Genomic DNA, 21,176 nt, shown 5'->3' with positions numbered 1-21,176 from the left:
GAAAATTAACAAGTGTTATGCTTAAGAATATTGTAAAAGTATTAATGTCAATTTCATACATTTTTATAATTTTGAAATTTATAATTTTTTTATTGTTTTCAACAAAAATGCAGAAATTAATTTATCATATGGCATTTTTGAATTATAAATTTGTGTTATAAAGATACTTGTAGATATTTTTATTTAGAAAAAACAGAAACAAATTACCTTGAACAAGCTAAATATTACTTCAAATATGAATTTTTCTAAGCGTTTTCCGGTAGGAATTGATAAGACGCAAGTCTTATCATAACATTTAACATTTTAAGAATGCTGAAATTCTATAACATTGTTTATATGTGTAGACACAATGATTCAATTTTTGTGGAATTAAAATTTGAATACAATAATGTGTATTAAGTTCTTACTTTATGTAAAGTGTTAATATAGATGTATTTATATTTTCAGAATTCTATTGAAAAATGGCAATCTGTCTTTTACGTCACAGTTATAATCGTATGTGTGTGCACCGGTGTATTTGTTTTGTTTGGTGATTTAAGACCACAACCTTGGGGCATCGTTGAAAATAATGAAACGAATTCTAGTAATATCTCTGAAATGAAAAGTGGAATTATGGAAAGCGATAGGTTATTGTTGCCAGTTAAGAAAGATAGAAGGCTGAATTCTTGAAATTCTAATTTTTATTAATAGGAATTTAAATTTAAAACCTTTCCTTTTCATTTGGTTTCACAAAAGCAATGTAATGAAACACTAGTTTTATTAACTTATATGACTATTGATATCTATATTTCTACATTTAATCTAATTATGAATGCCGTTTACATTTATTGAAAGTTGTGACATATTTTTAACTGTTTTAAAGTTTATACTTTCTGTTTTAAAACTTATGCTGTAATATTTTCTGGATTATTTTAAAAACTAATTTTTGATATGAATTTATAATGGTTGCATGTACATATGTATTGTTTTGTGATATTTATGGAGAAATTTTAGAAGAAAATTTTTTTAGATTTGCTATATGCTAGAAGTAAATACTTAAGTGCAACAAACTAGATTGCTAAGAAATGTTTCAGATTTGTAAACTGTTGTGAAAATTTGCTAAACAATTTTTCTTATGTTGCAAAGTGTAGTGTGAAAAGTGCCAGAAAATTTTTACATTTAGAAAAACTCTTTTATCTGTGTTTTACATTTCGAATTTCCCAGTAAAAAAAAAAAATCGAAAAATTTCAAATTCAGTAAATGTAAAGCTAAATTATTTACACAAGTAACAAGCTTCACTGTAAAATGTTATTTCATAAGAAATCGCAAATTTTTGTTTATTGAAAATTTGTTATTTATGTCTGAAACTTTCGAATGCTTTTAAATTAACCATTATGTTTTTTTTAAAAGTAAGTCTCGTGCAAAAGAAATTGCGAATAAATTACTATTGAGTTCAGGTATCAAACTAGAAACCTCAAGTTATGAGGTATACCCCATTAATTCCTAGAGGACTAGGTAGTTAAAACCAGTAGTCGAACAAAACAAATTTACAACGAAAACTACTGTCTGGCAAAAGCGGGATGAGTTCCCTGACCTTTTTGACCTTTTGAAAGCAGCCTGACTGAAATAAACCTGCCAAGCACTAAATTGAAGATCTGTTACAAATGCTTTGGAGAATTCACCTGTTGCTAGTTTTGTGAATAAGCAATGTGAGGAATCAAGTAAAAAACAAAAGTATAATCGAAATTTGCTGAAAAAGTTGAGTCAATGCACAAATAATTTTGAGATTTTACCTATACAGCTAGTAATTAGTAAATGAAACATGTTTTAAAATATATTTTTTATCTATACCAAAACTGAACATTTTTATCTGAAATATTTTTATGCCTAATAAATATAAAAGATTTTAAAATGAGTAGAAATTGTGTTGTAAAATTATTGACAGATATTTTTAAACTTCGGTTGCGTGGGGATAATAGTTTTTGAAATGAAAATATAAATTAAAATTACATGAATGTTAAATCTAAAAAATATTTTAGTACATTAAAATATGAATGTTTTTACACAAAACTAATTAAAAAAATTGTTTTTTTTTTTAAAAAAAAGTAAGTTTGTTGGTGGTCAGTGTTTTATAATGAGCACTTTTGAATGCGCATTTGTTTCACTTTCAAATTGTTTACCTAATTCTAATTATTGTGAAGAGTTTTGTGAAGAAAGTTTTATAAGAACTTTTATTTACGTTTTATGTAAGAATTCTTATATTCTCTTTGTGTTTTTTAATAGTTCATTGTAATGAAACATACAATGAAAATCTTCATCATTTTTATAAAAATAGCGAAAAGGTAATTAAATTTGAAATTTTATATTAATTCTTTTTAGTTGTTCAATTTTTTACATTAATATTTTTAATAACAATTATTGTGTTATTTAAATGATGGGAAATTTGTGATCAAATAAAAGAATGCAATTTGTTTAGTGTCATTTTTATAATAAATTGTCCTATTCCAAACAAGTAACTATTAATAAAATAGTCTTTTTCTGAAATCTTCCAAGCGACGACAATATTAAACGAAACTAAATATCTTACATTTTTTAAATCATTAAACTAAATCATTGTAAGTCGTTTTTAACTAACAAAATATAACCGAGTCTTAAACTTTTTTTCAATTTTTTGGTTTTCTAAATACTAACAAGTCATAAACATTATCAGAAATGATTAAAACTCACAAATGATTTTTCGCAATTTTTAACAATACAAGCGAAGTGATAAACTCACTTTAGTTAGTGATAAACTTTGCCCCTTTTAAAATTATAACTCACTTAGTAGCAAAAGCATAAAACACGATTAACTGTAAACACTACAATTCAGAGAAACAATGACTTCTTTTCAAAGAATTCAGAGGTTGAAAAAAATCCTCGATTTTTCTAGAGAAGAATAATATCTTTGCTGTGTGTGCCCATTGAAACAAACGGAAAATTGTAAACATCAAAAATTTCCCTCGCTAATGTAGCAAAACAAGGAAATATTCCTATGAAAATATAGAATATAATGAATTGAATTAAAGCGCACTAGATATTTTGCCACGAGCTCTTTTGTATTTGATTTCCATTAATTCTTCCACAATGCACTCAGCAAATATATAAAGATATTTTTCAATTCAAAGAAGCTGATAACAAAATAGCAACACTTAACCTTTTATTAAACATATTTTTATATCTTTTTCATCATTTTGTATTAATATGGGACAAAATAAGTGAAAAATATTAAACTTACCATTCTAATAATTTATAGTTATGAAATAAATCATGAAACAACGGTGTCTTATTTTTCTGCGTTAAAGGTGAAACTTTCCAATCACGGCTTACTTGCAAACAATAGTTTTTCAAGTTTGCACTTATTTACTGTTATTTAGATTTAAGAAAAAGTTATTTATCATGGAATTTTCTTTATTTTACAAAATCAATCATTGATAAGTTTCTGGGTATGAATGTTTTTTTCAAACTACTTTTTTTGAATTTTATATTTTAGTACAGATATAATTCCGAAATTCTAACCGATTTTTTAGTAACTATTTGACTATATTTTATGATTAAAAAATACCGAAATATAGTTTTGCTTGTATTTAGAGCATCAGAAAAAATATATTAAAAGGGATGCCAGTGTCCCACCTGCGTCAAAAGGTAAAGCTAAATATTTTATCATGTGATTTTTCTTTAGGATAAAAACTAAAAATCTGAAATGCTCTTGATTTCCGAAATCTTCATTTTAGATTCGATTTTCAGTTTCTCCTGTGCAGCAACTACAGATGCTGTTGTTGTTGTAGTTCATTTACGTCGCACTAGAGCTGCACAATGGGCTATTGGCGACGGTCTGGGAAACATCTTGAGGATGATCCGAAGAACATGCCATCACAATTTTGATTCTCTGCAGAGGTGAGGGCACCCCCGCTTCGATAGCCCGACGACCTGCACGCGAAGTCTAGCACTTTACGGTAGAACAGTTTAACGAGGACCAATAACGCACACCCTTGGTCCCTACGCAGACTGATCCAAGTGCTCACCCACCCGCACACTGATCACAGCCAGTGATGCTTGACTTCGGTGATCTGCTTGGAGCCGTGTCTTAACGATCAGTTCACTGCGGGACAATGTGGGACAGATACAAATGAAAAAGAAAATGCGCAGTGTGTGAATGATTTTACACATTGATGCGACAATATGAAAAAGCCACCTAACTTCATGGTAATATATATAAAAACTAATCGTTCCAGCAAAGGTGAATGTCAAGTTTTTTTTTGCGTAGCAGGAAATGTATTCATACAATGTACAGGGCTGCCACTGACTAATATTTTTGGGAGGGGGAAATTCCCATTTTTCGAATGAAATCCCCAATTTGATCGAATCATAAATGTGAATTTCATTTGTTTCAATATAAAATTTAATTAGTTTGTCGCTAATATTTTCACGATATGTTAATTTTTGCAAGAAATATATTACCGATTTAACAATTTTATACTTAATTCTAATAATAAAAGAGTCTCAGTGGCTCAGTGGTAAGACACTGAACTGTTATTATGAAGAATTTGAGTGTGACCCCAGACCTGGTGAAGACTTGAAGCCCACAACCTGCGCACAACGCTGACGACACTACCATAATTAGGTTGTTGGTCATTAAATTGTGGAATCTTAACCTCCCCGACCATACAGGCTCGCAATGAACTGTTGTGCTCACAATGTTTTATTATTTAAAATCAATGAAGTAAATAATGAGTCATTTGATAAATAAAAAATAAGAAATTAATTTGTAGGTAACATGAATAAATAATTTTTCACTATCCCATGAATCGAATAATAAATAATTAGGTAATCGAATACTGAATTATAAAAAATTTGAATTATAAAGGCTTAAAATGAAAAATAATCCCTTTAAAATGAATAAAAACTTCGAAAGGAGGAGGGGAAAAGGTAGTCTGACGTCACACTGACACATCAAATGAGCGATAAAGGAAAGTAAAGCGGAAAAGTTGATTGTAAAAATGAAAGAAATCAACGCGATCGAATCGCGATCTTAGTTTAGATAAATATGTTATTAACATCAAGTCCCGTAATTAAAATATTTCCTTATTTTAATGCAAGGAGAATGTTGTGTTGTTGTTCTGTACAAAAGACGAAAAAAATACAGATTTTTTGCTAATCTTTCAAATTATATAAGAAATAATTAAAATTTTAAAATTGAATAACTCCGAGACGAGTTGGAAATTTCAAAAGAAATAACAAATCATTAGTATAAACCATTGAAAAATCATTAATATAAACTATTTAATTACTTCCAAACTAATTCGAAATTTAAATAAAGTGAGACAATCATGCAATCATAATTCCCCTACTAATAGTTTACGCTAAACTGAATTACGCGGTGCAAAAAAAGAAATTTTAAGATTTGACTTACAAAAATTTTAAAACTAATAACCACATCAAAAAAATTTTCTTTAATCAGTTTTCTAAAAATGAGCAAAATCTCATATCGTTTCATGAATTACTTTTTTCGGTACGGCAGTGAGAAGTACAGTACTCTCGTTGATAATTTTCAGAAACGACGGTAATGACGGCAAAGACTATATTTTTTAATATAGAAAGATAATTAAAAGTACTAATTCAGACAAGTTTCTTCCGCGTGTAATTAAATTGATAATTTTATTTCAATTTCATGCAACATTCGTCTATATTACTAAAACTTTTTTTCCGACTATATTACTAATTAGGATTTTTGAAGCTGAGCTAATTGGTAATCTCTAAATTTCTGATGAAACTGACTCGTTTGTATTCAGAAATAGAAGTTACTTTTGTTCATCAAAAAAGTTTGAATAAAGGTGTTACACTCAATTTTTTCCTTTTATTTTCTGACTAAAAAAAGAAAACAAATTTTCGTAAATTTGCCGACTAATGAACATCTTTGGGAGGTCATGGTGACCTCCGATGCCGGTGCCCCTGACACTGCACTCCCCCGTAGTTAGAATGTCACCCTTACAACACAACCATCTATAAGAACAGAATGCTTCAGAAAAATGCTTTGGTACCCGATGATGGTATTTGTGATGCAGCAAGAAAGGCCAAAATAATAATCTCTTATTATCGCACTGAAGTTGAGTCATGAATGAAATATAATTGAATTATTCAATAAGTGAATTTTCAAGGCCCTGTTTTCCTTTTTGTGGGGGTAAATAAACCTCTTTAAAACGGTGCTTTCTTCAATTAATTATATATTTGGCACAAGTCCATCAACAAATAGTTTAGTTATCTGTATAAAAGATATAATTTCTTTTTTTTTACTGTCTTCAGCATAATATAAATAGATTACTTAATGTCTGCCTAGAAGCTTTTATTACTTCAGGAAGGTATTTTTAACTTATTATAAAATCGGGCAACTGAATTATTGTCTTATTGTCTAATGTTTTTGTTATAAGACAATATATATATATATATATATATATATATATATATATATATATATATATATATATATATATATATATATATATATATATATATATATATATATATATATATATATATATATATATATATATATATATATATATATATATATATATATATATATATATATATATACTACTACTACTACTACTTCCGGTCAACCTCAATCAATTATTTAGAGTTTCAAAAGAAAGGAGGTTAATATTTTGTTTACAAATATACAGAAATATTATTTATAGTTTAAACAAGAATTTATTTTTTATATATATATGACATATAGAAAGTGACAATAAATGAATTTTGAAAAGTGAATTAATATAAAGAAGAAAAAAAAGTTTAATAAGGTATTAAATAATAAAGGAAAGTTATTAAAATGTTATAATAATAAATAAAAAATTAAATAGAAAAGATATGTACAATATTTACAACATATAGGTAAGCATTTCAAAACATATAACAATTTTTTTTTTATTTAAAATTTTAGAATATTATCATTATCAGAAAGAAAATTCATTACTGATAATAATTTGGTTTTAAGTGTATTGTTGGTTATGAATTGTTTGTGCCAAGTTGGTAGATTAGTGATATTCGATGTACGAGTATGCCATGAAACTGTATAGATGCATTCAGTAAGATAGTGTTCTGGAGAGCCCAGAAGGCCGTACGTGCAGTGATCAATAAATCATCTATATAATTTCTGTTAACTTACATTCATTGATTAACTAACAACTAAAATTTTGTCAAATGGTTATATCTATATAGGCCATTTAAGGATAAAATTATTATCCTAGAATTATTATCCAAAATTGAAAAATCTAGACATCGTAATATTGGTCCCACGGTGCATGTTCTTAAAGGGCCTATATCAAGCCAATTTTGAACCCAACTTCGGCCAAAGGTAAAATTGCTGCAAGGGCTTTGCTGAAAGGATGAAAACAGGACTTAGGGGTTCTTAGGCAGGGGAAGAAGACATAAATATTTATTTAATCATTATTAGAAAGAGAACAATATCCTTCAAGTGACACAAAATCAAAATGCGTTTGAAATAAAAATTAGAAAAAAATCTTGACAAATATTCCCGTTGATAGTTAGGTTTTATGAAAAAAAGGAAACCTGAGTAATTATAATTGGTCCATAACATAGGTCGAAGGAATAATATAGTTCACACAGTTCGGTTTAAGGGAAGACTTAAAATATTAATTCATGCATACTTGAACTAAAAATATATTGAAGGACAAGATGTGAATAATAAAGTGCGAGGAAGCATTTAATTTGGAAGAATAAACTATTAAGAAGATTTAGATAAAGAAATAACATAAAAACATTAGTTGCAGCTTTTTGTGTTACATTTATATCATAAGTAACATCAGAAAGTTCCTTTGTTCAAATCCCGGACAAAGCATGAATGTTCTTTCATTCTCTGTACTACCTGTTCTTAATATGGGAGCAACGTTGGCCCACCTAATATTTTGCCCCTGAAAAAGTGGCCAACAAGTCTGTCCTACTGATACCTAAATGACGAGTGTCAATCGGGTGGGCATTTAAAAAAGAAATAAAAGTATGTTACCATTACTATAAGGTACCATTATTCACTCGTATTTTAGCAACAAACAGGAAAGATATAAAATTTTAAAATCTGTCTACTCACACATTATATTAATATTTGTTTGTGATTGAAACAATTCAAGTCAAAAGGAATTTTATATCTACGGAAGTTTTAACTCAGATGAAAACAAGAGAATAAACTTTTTTTAAACAATAAATACTATGATTTACAGAAACAAAGAGTTCTTTTTTGTAGAATCTTGAGGTAGGAAAAAAAAAAACCATCGCTAATTTTAGAGAAGAGTTTCAATTTTGATGCGCATTAAATTAGACGTCATCAGATAATAAACGACAGAAATTTCCCTCGAGTTTCAACACGAAGTAGAAAGATAAGGAAACATTACTCAGAAATTCTGTCCGACATAGTAAAATGATGATCAAATAGATTTTAAGTGCTCACGACGTTTCGCCACGTGCTGTCTTGTGTTTGATTTTGATTAATTCGTCCGTAACAAACTAAACGATTCTTTTATAAGCTTTGCATTTCGACTCAGCTGTTATTTAAATATGCAGAGCTTAAACTAAGCATTTTTATCTTAAGCATCTGAGTTGATTTTACTTAAGAGAAAGATTAAAGATGTCTTTTAATTTTAGAATCATCATTGTTGTTTCGATTTGTAGTTTCGCTTGTACAGCAGCTCAAGATGCAAATACGCGGTGTGTGAATGATCTTATCCAGTGGTGTGGTGACATGGAAAAGCCTCCAAACTTCATGGGGAATTTTATGACCACTGATTATTCAAGCAGAGGTGGACGTCAGATTGTTCATTGCATAGCAGGAACTGGTGGCATAAACTGTACATTGAACAACTATCCGTGGTTTGCATGTCGTCCAGATGGCAGTGTGACGTATAAGAACAATGTGCTTCAGGAAGGTTCTTCGGTTTCTGATGATGATGTTTGTGACGCATCTAAAAAGGCTAGAAATATGTTTACTTACAACAGCGCTGAAGTAAGGGCTGCTATGGAAGCTGGCAGACGATCTTATGAAAGAGCAATGAGTAACGTGCGTAATACTATGAATAATATTCAAAATAAACTTTCCAGGCCCTGTTTTCCCTTTTGCGGAAATAATCCTTTCGGAAGTGGTTTCCCATTCAATGGATAAAAAATGTTAAATGTCCAATGAGTTTGCATTATAAATTGTTTATTTCCTGTTTTTTTTTAATATTATTTAGTACTTAATTTTTTTAGTTGAAATGTTTATTAATCTGAAAACACCTCTTGTAGTTATTAATATTAGATTAGAAAACTTTGTCATTTTCTTTTCTATTTTTAAAATTAAAAATATTGATGTTTCTTGCTTTCAATTTTTTTAGCAATTATTATTATATAATGATTTAAATTTCTTTTAAAGCATTCTTTCTAAACAAATTCAATTATGAATCTTTATTTAAGTTCATAAATAATTAGGTAATTAGCAATTAAAGTTGAATTATTTTTCTGAGTAATTTATGAAGCTTTATAATATCTGAGAAATTTTTAAATAATTATAAAAATAGAAATTAAAGTTTCTTAAATATTAATGATGACAAAATCTGCAAGAAACGTTTTTTATTGCACACAGAATTTTTGAGTTACAACTATTGTTTAGCTTTTAGAATTCTATGAAATGTGTTTTCAATATGACTAATTAGAGAGCTTAATTATTGTTTATAAGTAATAATCAAACAATCGGACAGTTAAAATTTTATTTAAAGCATTGAATCTAAATTTTTTTAAAAATATTTATTGCCTTTTCTACTGATTTTTCTATTTTCCAACTTAAATTATCCATTGTAAAATGCTTTCCTTGACTTAAGAAATACCGAAATTACAAATATTTATTTAAGTTGGCAAAACTTTAATTATCTTTAACTTTTGAATGACATTGAGTAAGAAGTTTAAGGTCTTTTTTTAGTAAAGTCGATAAGGTTAGGTTAAGGTAAAGTGTGTAAGCAAGTAAAGTGTTTTTCATGTAAACTGTGACAATTATTTGGTTTATTCTAGAATATTTTTCATTTCTCATGATTAAAATATTCGCATGCAAGCAACTGAGGGCTAAATTAAATAATTTGCATTTCATCCAACAAAATTGGCCTGAAATGTGCTATAATAAGTCACAAAAAAAGTAGTAGCAAATTTGAAATAATGTGAAGTGGATAAATCTTTTTTACCCAGCTAAAACTGTAATTTTAAAACATTTATATCCTCAAATATCGAACTTAAGCTACATGATTCATCAACAAATTATTTTTCTATCATTTTTAAATTTATTTTCTTCAAAGAGTACGAAAAAAAAATTGAGAAACTTTTATATACATGACTGTTTTATTGCGTGAGAATATTAAACTAATTTTTCGAAGTTTTTATATATTTAAGGAAAAGAACTTGCGAAATTTCTTTGCAATTAGTTTTTGAATAGACGCTAAAGATTTATATTAAAAATTTATGGAAATTAAGTTCGATATTGCACTAATGTAATATTTAAAAACAGAAATTATGGTTAAAAGGAAAAGCTATTCACCAAACTTAATCGAAAATTTGCAAATCTTTTTTTTTCCAATTTTCATTTGAGTAGTCTATCCCTTGTGATGCTTTTATATGAATCAGTAGTATGAATCATATCAATTATATGAAACAGAATTTATAATAGCATTTATAATAGCTGAATTTTTAAAAATAATATTACTACATTCAAGCGTAAGAGAAATCAATTAAGTCACACTTTTTTAAAGGAGGTATTTTTACATTAAATTGTTCCTTAGTATATTTTACAGATGCATACTTCCCAAGATACTGGAATTGCCTCTAGACAACAGCACAACACACATAAACATTGCTTTCATGCTTACTATCCAACATTTGAGGTTTTGTGAAATATTTTGTTCAGTGAAAGCAATTTTTTTTTAAACAAATAAAGAATTTTTCTAAAACTTTTATCAGAATGTAAAGACCCCTTGTTTATGTTTGTTGATATATCTGCTTAAATTATTCATAAGTAGTTGCGGATGAAGTTTTTTAAATTACAATTTATTATTTAAAATTATAAATTAATTACCTTTAGTATCATTAGGAAAAATATTTTCTAAAACTACGGAAACTCCTTATTAGTCGGCAATTGGATATCGTAGTGTCATCAAAACCACTGTTAACACTTTGACGCAGAATTTTTATTAAACACATTTTTCGTATCTTTTTTCATTATTCTGTATTGATTTAGTTTGATAAATACTTTATTTAGCATTTTAATAATTTATGGATTTGAAATACAGCATGAAATACTGGCGTCCTTGAATACATGAAATACAGCATGAAATACTGGCGTTAAAGGCAAAATCTTCCTTACACAGCTCACTTTAAAACTATAATTTTTCAAAATTGCACTTCACTGTGTAGTTATTTAAATTTAAAAAAAACAGCAGTTTTCCTCATTGAAATCTCTCTAATTTACAAAATCGATTGTTGTCAAATTCTTTAAAATGAAGGAAAAAAAATTAAACTTCTTTTTTTGGATTTTAAATTTTAGCACAAATATAATTCCGATAACCAAAAGCATTTTTTCAAAATAATTATTAGATTATTTTTTAAAATTAAAAGATAACAAAATAAATTTTTGCTTGTAAATAGAGAGGCAGAAAATGAAATACATAAAAGAGACACCGGTGTCCCATCTACGATAAAGGGCCAAAAAAGTACTATCCTGAACAATTTGAAAATCTGGCACATTATCTTATTAACAAAAGCCTAGTCTTACGTAGTAATAAAGTGGTTGTGATAGGATAATGAGCACACAACATATGTGTTTTTTTATCACACTTTTACTAAAGTATCCAGTGATTTGTGCAGCCTTTGTTTCACATAAAATCCGGCACTGAAACCGTCTTTATTGTTTTACAATAGAATGGTGTGGTAACATTAGTATAATGTGATATTTATGTTCCAGGTGTGTTATTTCATTGTCTATTTCTTAGAAAAATAGATTGAACAGTTGTTTCTAGAATAAATGCAGGAAGTCAACTTTAAGATTCTTTACGGGAGAAACCAATGATCACTTCTAAGTATTCTTAAGAAATATCTGACTACAAATACAGCTTAAAACATTTAAAACGTTTTAAGTATTTTTTTAAAGTATTTTGTTTCTGTTTTACCTTAAATACAAAAAACAAAAAAAAAAACAAGATGTGTTTATGCTAAGGAAAGAAACGAGCTGCTAACCCTTTAACGTAGAATTTTCATTAAACATATTTTTTCATTATTTTGTATTAACTTAGTGATAATAAGTGAACTATATTATATTTATAATTTTGATAATTTATGGTAATGAAATACAGCGCCGAACACCGGGATCTATTTCAGCGTTAAAGGTAAAAACTTCTAAACACGACTCGTTTCCAACCAAACAATAATTTTTCAAATATGCACATATTTGCAGTCTTAGATCTAAGAGAAGCAGTTATCATTTACTGAACTTTCTTTAATTTACAAATTAAATTCTTAATAAATTTATGAATATGAATGAAAAAAAAGTATCGTGCTATTTTTTGGATTTTATATTTTAGTACAAATATAATTCGGATAATCAAAAAGACTTTTTAGTAATGATCAGACTGCATTTTATAAATAAAAAATACCAAAATATATTTTTTCTTTTAATTAGAGCGTCAGAAAAAAATATCAAAAGGAATAATGGTATATATATATATATATATATATATATATATATATATATATATATATATATATATATATATATATATATATATATATATATATATATATATATATATATATATATATATATATATATATATATATATATATATATATATATATATATATATATATATATATATATAGGTCATTCTCACAAAAACAGTCATTTTCATGTCCCCAGTATATTTTATGTTTGTTTTACAGCTTACGAAGAAAAAAAATTCAGGGAAAGTGTCCTTCAGAATGCAAGCTAACAAAAGAATAAAAATAAAATCATCAATTTTTATTTTTTATTTATGTTAGGTAATTAAAATATACCAATATGTCATTCCCTCACTTGTCCCCACTGCTGATTTAAAAAAAGAAAAAAATTGTTTCTGAAATAAATTTTTTTTTTTTACAAATTCGTGTTTTTTATTTCAGAATACTGAAATATAGAATTCAGGAAATCAATTTTAAATTTAATTTCTGATAAAAATATTAACACAGCACTATTTTAAACTTTGTCCCCAGTGTTTCACGTCATTCCCTCACAACAATGTTCTTATGACCTGCAATCTTCTTAGAATAAAAATATTTTAATAAAAACTTCAGAAGTTAACAACTGGCATCATAGAACAAAATTGCAGTATGTTTCCATCTTCAACTTAAAGAAGCTTTGCTGTGGAATAAATTTGAATGAATCAAAACAGGTAAAATTTTTTACATTCGTCATTCCCTCATGTCATTCTTTAGAGTAAAATAAAATACAACTTCATCGAGAAAGTGGATAATTATATGTTGCTTTCTTGTATGAATATAATTGTATGCGATTGACTTCAGAAATTAATTAGGCCTAACTGTTATTTTTAAATTTTATTGAATTCGTCATTCCCTCACTAGTGTATAAAGTGAGGGAGTGACGCTGAAGTGAGGGAATGATTCAAGATGAGTATATTATCAAATTTTTTTTTGTTCAATCGTGCCAGCCAATTTTATTTCCCAAACCTGTAAAAACTATTAAATATATAAGACTAAATTATAATAAATATTAGATATACTTAGTATGTTATAATTTTCAAACTTTAGGTAGATGTAACTTAGATAAAAACATGTATTAAAATAAAATATCATTCCCTCACTATTAGTGTCATTCCCTCACTTTTTAAATAGTGAAAATAATTAATTTACTTATTAATTAATTTGAAAAATAAATTAAAAAATTAATAAATTCATTTATTAAATTAATTAATTTATTTATTTAATTAATTTATTTATGAAATTAATTAATTATTAATTATTATAAATTAATTAATTATAAATTAATTATTTAAAAAATTAATTAATTTAAATATTAAGTATAATTTATAGGATATATACTTTCTTTATAATGCCATTACATATTTCTATTAATATAAAAAGTTTCAGAGCTTTTTATTCACTTTACTTTTTTGGGATTTTATGAACTGAAAAATGACAGTTTTCGTGAGAATGACCCATATATATTGCGTCTTAACCTGGACAGATACGAACTCTTACATGTTACAGTGTGAAAAACTGTTGACAATTCTATTATTCTATTTTGCCCTAAATTTTCATACATCTTAATGTTTTTATTTCATATTGAAACAGAGTTGTTAGAGAAATTCAATTTTTCTAATTTTTGAATAAAAATTTCCAATGTTTCACAAAAACATTTTATAAACGTATTCTTGCTTTTAGAGCTTATAAAGTGACAACTAAAACCTATTAAAAGTTGAATTTAAAATAAAACATTAAAAAAAAAATTAGCAGTTTTGTTTTGACCGCATGTTTAAGAAATGAGAGTTTTGGAGGCCAACGGTATGTAAACATAAAAACACGTTTTCCTTCATATTCCCTTTGACTCTTGAGATTAAATAACCTCTTTTCATCAACTTTTCTTTTTTTGTTTATTCAGTATTATGTTTGTCTTTGTCAAGGTTCACTATTTTGAATCTCTTGTAACTCCTGAACGTTGGTGCTGGAGTTCTAAAATTTGGACATTAACTACGAGGAAGCAATTTTAGTTCCCGATTTTAAAAATCATTTAAAAATTTCAAGTAATCCGTTCGTAAGTAATCCGTATCTCGAGAATGTTTTAAGCGAAATGAAAAAATTTACCCAGAATAATAAAATTTATTTACCCAAAGATAATTTCATAAGAAATATTACTTTTAGTAAATATTTATTATTCATTTAAAAATGTTTGAACAAAAATTTGAATTGCAAGCTCTACAATTTTTTACACCATTTTAAAGGATCTAATTTTATATGCAAAATACAAATTTTTAGTGAAATCGTTGAATTTTAAAAATACGACTTATTGAAGATTCGATTTCTCAGGAACTATTCGATCTATTTCGATCAAATTTTGTATTTTGCCATGCAAAATTATAATCTTTAAAATTATGCAAAAAAATGTATTTCTCGCAATTCAAATTTTTTGAACCATTGTTAAATAAAATAATAAAAAAAAATATCTATATTTTCTAAAAGTTATATTTTTCATGGAATTATCTTTGGATAAACGAATTTTATAATTGTTTGCAGGAATGTTTCGATTCGCTTAAAAAGTTCTCCAGATATGACAAAATACACAAAAAATTAAATTGATATTCAAACCTTTGGGCATTTCTCCTGGCCAAACTATTGCGACCATATTTCCCAGTTTGCGGCTACCCCTATATTTTGGGGGTCAGATATCCGAATCAGTTGAATAAGGGGTATGTTTATTCAGAGAAAGTACGTTTTATGTTTGATTTCGTAACTTAAAATATCGTCTCCACTGACTAATTAGCATATTTGAGGCCACCCCTTTGAATAATTAAGTTTGAGTCCCAGAACGTGAATAACCGATCATTAGATCAAAAGTTATTTAGGGTGGTTCGTTTATTTTTTGCGCACCGTACCTATAATTAATTTGTCTAAAAAATAATATTAACAACACCATATCACCACTTTTTAGTATTACTTAGAAGGATTAAGTATGATTAAGAAAAGAAGCATTAGGCATTATTAACAAAAATAATATTAAGCACAAATAAGCATTGATGGAGTAAATGCAAATCATTCTTATCATCAGAAGTGTTAAAAACTATTGTCAAAGGCGAATCTTTTTTCTGACACTTTGAGCGTAAGAAAATAGAGCAATTACGGAAACAATATTTTTTTTACAAAAACATTTACGGAAACAATATTTTTTTTACAAAAACGTTTACGGAAACAATATTTTTTTACAAAAAACGTTTACGGAAACAATTTTTTTTTCAAATTTATATTGAAATGTCTTTGGAGTTATTTAAAAAAGATCACACGTGAATGCAATTGTTATGACCATTCATGACTCTATTGTGATTCACATATTTAATTCTACTTTTTTTTTAATGGCGGGCTCTTGGGGGTTGTCCCATTGGCCACAGGAATGCCAGAACTGCTACTCTCTTCTCGTCACCCAGTGGGCACCAGTGGCGAAGCCACGGCGGTGGAGCAGCGTAGCCCACGTCACACAACCACAAACCCGTTTATAGGGCGGATCACATTCACACAATCACACACAAAGGAGAAAGGACATAGAACACGGAGAGAGAAAGAAACATCCATACCCTGAGCAGGATTCGAACCAGCGACCAATATTTAATTCTAAGAAATCGAAAAAAACTGCTTACAAGACTTTCACGTAAACTTAAGTCATACAAGTCGCAAAAAATACCTCTTTGACTTTAGAAAGTCATTAAATCCTTTCCATGTGACTCTCAAGATATCAAAGTTGCGACAAAGTTTCTCAGTTATTTTAGTCCCAGTAAAGTATGCTGCGACTTATACCAAGGAACAAAAATCACAATAAATAGTCATAGAGAATTTTCTGTGATCTCACAAGCCAGAGTAGCATTAAATTCGCATGATGACCACCTTGGGATAATTCAAAACTGTCACACACTGTGACCATTTTTGACTTTCTTATGACATCGCTGAGACAATCTGTGGTACCAGGACAGTAAGCCAAATTTTATTGCTCCTGGCCGGATGGTTCAAGAGTCAATAAAGAATAGACAGACATACATCCACTTTTAGATATAGATTTCTGAATTTGTTGTTCTATATTTGGAAGTGTGGGCTCGACCTTCATAAGAAACTTTCGGCATCAGATCTTTTTATACCCTTCTCATTTATTATTCTACATAGCATCATTCAATTCTCGTTAAAGAAATTTAGCATTTTATGAATTTTGAAATAAACCGGTTACAAAGCTTTTCTTCCTTCACCTGTTGAAAATGCATTCCTTAACCTTTTAAAGCTGTTTGTTTTTTTTCAAAGAAAATAATCTAAACCCTTTTTGGAAGTCAAACAAAATGCAAGGCAAGGCTTCTCAATAACAGTTAGTATTTTAGTCTTATTTAGTAAAAATGCAATTGGTAATTACATCTTGTTAATAACATGTCATAATTTTGCTTAAACATGAAAAAAAAATCACTCATTTGTATTTAAAATACTGCTCAATGTTTAGAAGAAATTTCTTTTTAAATTACATTCCTTTTTTTATTACACCTTGTTAAATTTTCTTCAATTTAATAATAATTTTTAAATAAAAAAAACCACTCTATGTTTCGTTTTTCTATTATATCATGAATATGTAATATTTAAGGAAATAAGGATTGACTAATTTTTTAAGTGCTTCTGATCTATGTAAAATAAATAAATTTTATAATGATTGCTTTAAAATCTTAATAATAAAATACAAAAAATATATCTCCCTGAAGTGTAAAATTGGAAGTCCGTCTCTATGTAATTATATATATAAATAACTCTAGAACAAGAAAATCGATTTGGATTCTGTTACTTTGAGCTTTTAGAAATATTGCTGGGGTGGTTCAAGAAAAATCATTATTTTTTTTCAAAGCTTGATACTTTCTTCCAAGAAAAAATCACTACTTTCTCTTGTGGAATTTTTTTTGGAAGCTTAGCTTTTTGGCGTTTATTAGCCGTTTAGCAATATTGAAAATGCTTGTTTTTTTGTGGGGCAGCACAGGCTGTGATGAAAACAGCATCACAAAATAAATAGAAATTTACTTGCTAAGAATTCAATAAAGTCAAAGTTTTATTTAAGCATTTCCCAAGCGTAAATTGGTAATTTTGTTTTACTTATTCCTTTATATTTCCATTAGCAAATTCAAAATTATAGGAAAAATCTCGCATGTACAGGAAATTTAAACAATTGTTCAAATTTATTTAATTTTTCTTTAATTCTACTCAAAGTACTTTTAATAAATGTGTAAAGTTGAGAAAAATTCATAAAACTTAAAAAAGAAATATCGGTTTAAATACTTGTTTTCCGTTGCTCTATCAAAAAGGAAGAAGAAAAAAAAGATAAAATAATTCTAAAAAAATGAGTGCTTCAAACTTGATCATGGTTTTAAATTACAGAATTCTTACTGAAAAAATGGACAAGATTTTAAAATGGCTGATTAATTAAAATACATAATGAAACTTTTTGAACAATAAAAATTTCCAATTTAACAAGATTTTTAAAAAATAATTACTGCATATTTAAAAATAAATTTTTTTTTCAGTGAAATTTTTTCACCCAAATAGAAACTATGAAAATCAATGAATAATTTTCATTTTTGCATATTTTTATGAATTCAAAAGTGAAGTGCCGAAAAATGTTTAGACTAATTAAATTAGATCAGAAATGCTCTTTTTACCACGTTTATATAAACTTGCCTTCGTGTATGTCTGTCCGGGTGGAATTTTGTAATCGATTTTAAACTAACTTCCCGACTAGCTACAAACTTCAAATTTAGCACACAGTTCAGAAATGGATGACAATGCATGAAAATGAAGAGAAAAAAGACATGCAAAGTAAAATAAAATTTAAAAAAAAATTATTTTCGAGATTGTCTTTTGTTGTCGATTCCATTATTTCAAATTATTACGTGTCAGGTGAAAAGATTTTTGTTGTCGGAGTATTTTTATTGGCTGAAAAATCACGTGGTATGATCCAGTTTTTCCTCATTGATTTCCAGATTGTTTTGGTTGTCATCAGCATAAAACTAATGAAAGTCGTAAAGGTATTGTTTTTCTATAAAGATTTTTGTGTCCCTAATTTAAAATAAAAGTTCTATTACTTTAGTAGTGGTCTTGTAGTAGTCTTGACTACTCTTGACTAAGAAAAATAATCTAAATAAAAATATATATTTTTAAAAACCACGTTTTTTGTAGTGAAGAATAATAATTAAAAAATAATAATTTTTTAAAAATATAAAATAGTAAATATAAAATATAGTAATAATAGTAAATAAAAATATAAAATATAAAATCAAAGTTTAAAATAAAAAAATTCAAAATAAAAAGTAATATTTTTAAAAACCACGTTTTAGTAGTGGAGAATAATAATTAAGAAAGAAATTGAAAAACGAAAAACGTGGGGCGCATGAAATACATAACAGTACATATACACATACATATACACATTTTCTTACATGCACAGCCACATATACATCCACATACATATGCATATACAAAAGCATATTCCACATTCAGATACAATTACAATTACTGATATGCATACACATATTCTCAAGAGCACACATACACACACTAACATAACAGTACTGTTATGTATTTCATGCGCCCCACGTTTTTCGTTTTTCAATTTTTTTCTTAATTATTATTCTCCACTACTAAAACGTGGTTTTTAAAAATATTACTTTTTATTTTGAATTTTTTTTATATATATATATTCTTTAAATTTTGCTCTTAATGCTTTCTTTTAATTCTACTCATTTCACTTCATTGCTATTTATTTGTTTTTAACTTTGGAACCCTTTTGGTTCAATGATATTTTATATTTTATATTCTGGAAGCCTGTTGGTTCAATTTCTATGTTTTCAATGTTTTATTACGTTTAAATTGCTTTTGCTTGTCTAATTTACCTTTTGATCCAATGTTTTTAATGTTTACAATCTTTCACTTACCTGTTTACCCTCTTGGATCCAATGTTATATACTGTATTCTTTTTCAGATTGTTGTTGTTAGTAATATTCAAAGATACTTAAGAAATCATGTAATGCTATATCAAATTCGTCTCTATTCAATACTAAGGCATACAAGTCATTGTCAACTAAAATTATAGGATGTCAACTAAAATTTAGGATAAGCATTAAATATTATTATATTTATTTATTATTCATTTATTTTGTTTTATTATTCATGTTTATCATTGTAAATTCTCATCTTCTTTTGTTTTCAAACTGGAAATTGTATTGTATCCTTTTGTTGATCAATAAATTTTCACCCCGGATGCCCCCGCTAGGGGGCGGGACGGGGTTGAGCTTTGAATATTCTTTAAATGATTTTTTTCTTCCGATTGTCAATTTTTTTTAATAATAATATCCTTCAAAGAAACATGAAATCAATCTAAATCCGTAGAATAACTAGCAAGAATGGCGGGCTAAAAATTATCACAGCTAGTTTGATTGCTTAATGACGCTTGGAATCATTTCTAATAACTACCTTTCTACTCCTCTCTGTTTCATAATGCAATCTAACAAGTTTTGGTGTTTTCAATCCCGCTTTCCACTATAGTGACCCGTAAGATTTCAATAGCATTTGTCTTTCTTAAATATGATTTTGAGACCCCTAATCTATATACTTTTTTACTTAATTTTAAAAACGGTTTTTAAAACTAGATATTAGGTGTGGTCATTTCTCGGAAGGAAATGTTTAGATATCTAAAAATTCATAAAGACCAAATTTGCTTTCATCAGGTCTTGAAAAAAATGAAATTAAAGTGATAGTCAAACAAAAATCTATTTTAACACCATTTAAAAGTGCCAATTAAGTGTATAGATTGATTTTAACTTAAACACTGATTTGTTTGACAATACTATCTTTTTAATCATCATTAATATATAAATGAAATAATGTTTAGTTTATTAAGCCATCCGGGGTGATATTTAAAATACGGTTCATTTTTATTGATAATTACCAAAACTGATGCCCTATATCATTGTTTCTCAACCGTCTGTCTGCAGACCGATATCGGGTCGCAAGCATTTCCCGCAGGTCCTCAAACACTATTACCTTAAATTTGTAATTTATTCTTTCTTCCTACTTTTTAGCAAAAAGATTACAAAAATAAATTAATTAAAAACACTAATTTAATCTAATTAATTCCAGTAGCTATTTCCCGATCCTTCGTCATAATATTAACTAATTATTAGATTAATTGTCATAAATTGCTCCAACTTACCCAATCTTGATCTAATGATCGGATTTTTGCACACTGTAACTCCATGTTAGCAATTCGAGGTCCTAATCTTAAATATGCAGTTAAATAAATAATTAGTTACAAAATCAGACACAACAATGAACTTTCTCTAAATAAACATAAATTTTTTTAA

At 27.4% G+C, this 21,176-nt stretch overlaps 3 protein-coding genes across 18 annotated transcripts in view; all 3 read left to right on the top strand.

Annotated features, from left to right (window-relative positions):
• The window catches only part of LOC107436881 (sodium-dependent phosphate transport protein 1), an 87,742-nt gene extending 85,282 nt beyond the window's left edge, over positions 1 to 2,460 (top strand). For all 16 annotated transcript variants that reach the window (XM_071184640.2, XM_071184645.2, XM_071184643.2 and 13 more), the window contains one exon: positions 448 to 2,460. In XM_071184640.2, coding sequence (XP_071040741.2) covers positions 448 to 669 — 222 coding nt within the window. In that variant the 3' untranslated portion in view covers positions 670 to 2,460. The remainder of the gene's footprint in view (positions 1 to 447) is intronic.
• Positions 2,461 to 8,344: 5,884 nt separating this feature from the next.
• On the top strand, positions 8,345 to 10,041 carry LOC110282259 (uncharacterized). Its single transcript, XM_021145343.4, has one exon. It carries the CDS (start codon positions 8,657 to 8,659, stop codon positions 9,185 to 9,187), a length of 531 nt encoding a protein of 176 aa, XP_021001002.3. The 5' UTR covers positions 8,345 to 8,656; the 3' UTR covers positions 9,188 to 10,041.
• Positions 10,042 to 14,033: 3,992 nt separating this feature from the next.
• LOC107451365 (sialin) overlaps positions 14,034 to 21,176 on the top strand; it is a 39,600-nt gene continuing 32,457 nt past the window's right edge. Inside the window, exon 1 of the mRNA XM_071184633.2 lies at positions 14,034 to 17,149. The gene's annotated coding sequence lies outside the window, so the exon portion shown is untranslated. The remainder of the gene's footprint in view (positions 17,150 to 21,176) is intronic.

The sequence above is a fragment of the Parasteatoda tepidariorum genome, chromosome 10 (genome assembly GCF_982258835.1).
Source record: "Parasteatoda tepidariorum strain Cologne lab strain chromosome 10, Ptep-v5.0, whole genome shotgun sequence".
In the NCBI taxonomy this organism is placed as follows: Eukaryota; Metazoa; Arthropoda; class Arachnida; order Araneae; family Theridiidae; genus Parasteatoda; species Parasteatoda tepidariorum.
Note: the sequence above shows the minus strand (reverse complement) of the source record. Positions and strands in the feature narration are given on the sequence as shown.